The 3,388-nt window shown below is 38.6% G+C and overlaps 1 protein-coding gene across 1 annotated transcript in view; it reads left to right on the top strand.

The window, feature by feature from the left end:
• The window catches only part of Nup205 (nucleoporin 205), a 73,070-nt gene extending 70,159 nt beyond the window's left edge, over window positions 1-2,911 (top strand). The window contains exons 42-43 of the mRNA XM_010616186.3: window positions 433-506; window positions 2,606-2,911. Of these exons, the coding sequence (XP_010614488.1) occupies window positions 433-506; window positions 2,606-2,758 (227 nt within the window). The 3' untranslated portion in view covers window positions 2,759-2,911. The remainder of the gene's footprint in view (window positions 1-432; window positions 507-2,605) is intronic.
• Window positions 2,912-3,388: the final 477 nt, after the last annotated feature.

Genomic DNA, 3,388 nt, shown 5'->3' with positions numbered 1-3,388 from the left:
TTTTTTTTTTTTTTTTTTTTTTTTTTTTGTATTCTCTTCTCTCTCTATAGGAAATTGTACTAAGTACAAGAGTATCATGGAGCCATTCATAGCAGCTCTTTACCTTCTTTCAGTGAAGGGCTGACTCTGTCTACTCTGTCATTCTCTGGTCACAAACAGTTCTCCAGAGGCATAGAAATGGGATAGCCACTAGGTTGTAATTCCTGTGGTTGAAGTGAGCCTCTGTGGCTTGAGGATGCCTGGGTCCCTTCATTTCAGGAACAGAAGGAAAGTGTAGGAGCCTTGGCTTGGCTGAGGGAGGCCCAGGGCCTTCCGTGGCCAAGAGCTGCAGATAGTTGAAATTGCTGCTTTGATCGGCAGATTCTCCCTCCCAGTGTGCTGGAGATAGATTTGAAGAGCTAGTTTGACTGTGTATCTTATCTCTTTCTCTAGATTCCTTGCCCTCAGAAACCAGTCTGGATTTTAGAATTGGGCCAACTGTAGTGAGCCAACATGATATAGAGCAGGTAAGGCTTCATAACTTTTTTTTTTTTGGTCGCTATATAGTAAAAAGGAAAGCTGGTTGTGTTAAAGATTATAATTTTCAGGATTGCATACAGAGATCTGAGATGCGTTCTTACTTGGTCCCTTAACAGCTGTGAGACTTGGAACAAAATAATTTCTGCGCCCTCATTTCTTCATTTAAGAAATGATAATTCAACCTCATAAGATCTTGAAAGAGTTAAGTGAGGTTTCATGTATGTGAGGCTTCCGGTGGTGAGTGTTCAGAAATTGATAGGCATTTTGGTCTGTGTTTTAGTCAGCTTTCTTTCATCATAATTAAGATAATTATTGAGGAAAGATTTATTCTGATTCACAGATTTTGAGGTTCTAGCCCAAGATTGGGCAGACCCATGATCAGGGCCTCTGGTGGGCATGTTGGATGGCAGGTTGAATAAAGCTACAGATTCCATGGCAGGGTGCAGAGGAGAAAATCCATTGTCCCCGAGTCCCCTCTTCACAGGCACACCCATCATGACCTAAGGACCTCTGTGGGGACAAAGCCTTTGTAACACAGGGACTCTGGAGTCATTTATTGCCCAAACACCAAACTATAGCAGTCTGTACATCTCTATTTTTTATTAGCTTTGCAGAATTTTTAGGTACAAAGTATCATGCAACATTTAATTTTTCAGGAAATAATTTAAGGGTGAGTTTGAGAGCAACCAGTAAAACTTCTACTGTAATAGTCTATTATAGCATGCAGTGTTATGCTTTTAGTATCCTCTTGATCTGAATTGTTGGAAAAATGAAGAATATCCCAGAAAAAATGTGAGTGAAAACCTTGTGTGAGGGCTTGTTTCTAACCAAGCAGATATGAGAGTGTGGACTAGGGAAGATGGATTATAGCTAGATCTGCTGCTAGGCACCTGATCTCTTTAGCTGTGATTTGATAAGACCTCGTTTCCCAAATCCCTGTTTGCTGCTTTTTGTAAAGCTGATGGTTGGGCCTTAACCTGAAAAGAGAGGTGCAGCAGCTCTCAGACCCGGTTCCGTAAAGGTCCTAGACAACACACTTGCACCTTGGTCCTGCCTGTGTTTGCCCCTCAGTGACCATTTTATAAAAGGAAGTGAGGGTTTAGGCCCTGTACAGAATTGGCCAAAGAGGTCATCCAGAAAATGTTTAATAAATGACAGTTGAATTAATGACTCGTCCCAGTTGGATTGGTCTGTCATAAAACTAAGGGCAAAAATGGAGGATTAATCATCTCATTCTTGCTGTGATTTTAATGCAGAACTGAAGGTAGGTAGATTCATGTACTTTCGTACTTAATTTTGGAACTTCAAAAAAATAATCTGAAACTATATATGCATTCTAAATATAAATACATTTGAATAGTGAAGTGTATAGCAACTCCCTCCCTGTCAGGCCCCCATTGCTATTTCTTAAAAACAAATGCGTGCAAATGTTTTAATTGCAAAATAAAGTAGAAAATAAATGCTTTTTCACTTCCCCCTTTTTCCTCTTTTCCTCCTCTCATTTTCGTCCTTTTCTTTCTCTTCCTTCTCCTTTTTTTTTTTTTTGAGATGGGGTCTTTTTATGTGTTTCAGGCTTGCCTTCAGCACACAACAATCCTACTGCCCCAGCACCCCTTCTTTTTCCCACAAAGGCACCCACCTATTTGTTTGTTTGTTTGTTTGTTTGAGAAAAGATCTCAATAAGTTGTTCAGGCTGGGCTTGAACTTGCTATTCTCCTACCTCAGCCTCTCAGAGATTCTGGGATTACAGAAGTGTGTCACCATGCCTAAGGTCCTGTCTAAATTTATGTAGCCCTTTGGGAGTTGTTTTTGTGTATATGTCAATATAGCAGCATCAGTAGTTGCTATTTAAAACAGATTCATTTATACAAGAAAGGAAAGAGGAAGAAACACAAGGATCAAGGATCATATCCAAAAAATTCTAAGACAGAAAATGTGAATGTGTAGTTAATTTGGTACTGCATGACAAAAATCCAGAAAGTATTTGCAAAGAACACAATACAAAAATGGAAAGCTTTTTAAAGTTGGAAGCCATAGAAGATATTGGACACAGCAATTCTAATAATCTTATTTGTGTTACCTCTAGCTTCAGGCTGATGCCATCAACATGTTTGGAGAATCACTACAAAAGAAGCTTTTGGACATCGAAAGATTATATTCAAAAGTCCGATCTCGCTATAGTTTTGTACAGGCTCTTGTCAGGCGTATTGGCGGCCTACTGAGGTTATCAAGGAATTGAGAGCCTGCATCTAGTACATTTCTATGGAAAAGATGAATTGTGGAAAATGGTCTCCTTTTTATAGATTACTTTGTTTCTAAATTATGACCAAAAGTATTTTGCTATTTCTTTATATATGGAATCTTTTCTGTAAATGTCTTTTCCTGATTTTATCCTCACTAGTAAAAAATAAATACTTTTAAAAAAAAGGAAATACATTGTTAGTTTTTTGAAATTTTATTTAGGAAGTGATCATTATCATTGGGAAACTAACAAATATTTTACATGAATGGTTTTCTCCTAGAAATACTCTGAATGCTAAATTAAAGGCATAGTCTGGAAATGCTGATATTTGTTACCTTTTACATCACATTTTGACACTTTTCTCCCACACTCCATGGGGTAGAGTGGATAGTAAACTATAGCTGTGCCCTGCCATCTACCAGCTGCCTCAAAATATACTATGGACATATCTGAAAAAATTAAGCCATCTCTCTCAAATAATTAGCTTTTGCCATTTTTCTGTTTTTAATGGTTTTTTTTGAGGCAGGGTCTCCCTTTGTAATTCAGGCTAGCCCTGAACTCACTTTGTGGCCCAGGCTGGCCTCAAACTCATGATGATTCTCCTGCCTCAGCCTCCTGGGTGCTGGG

This window comes from Fukomys damarensis, unplaced genomic scaffold (genome assembly GCF_012274545.1).
Source record: "Fukomys damarensis isolate Sample0158 unplaced genomic scaffold, DMR_v1.0_HiC HiC_scaffold_16, whole genome shotgun sequence".
Lineage (NCBI taxonomy): Eukaryota > Metazoa > Chordata > Mammalia > Rodentia > Bathyergidae > Fukomys > Fukomys damarensis.
This window is presented reverse-complemented; position numbering and strand designations above follow the sequence as displayed.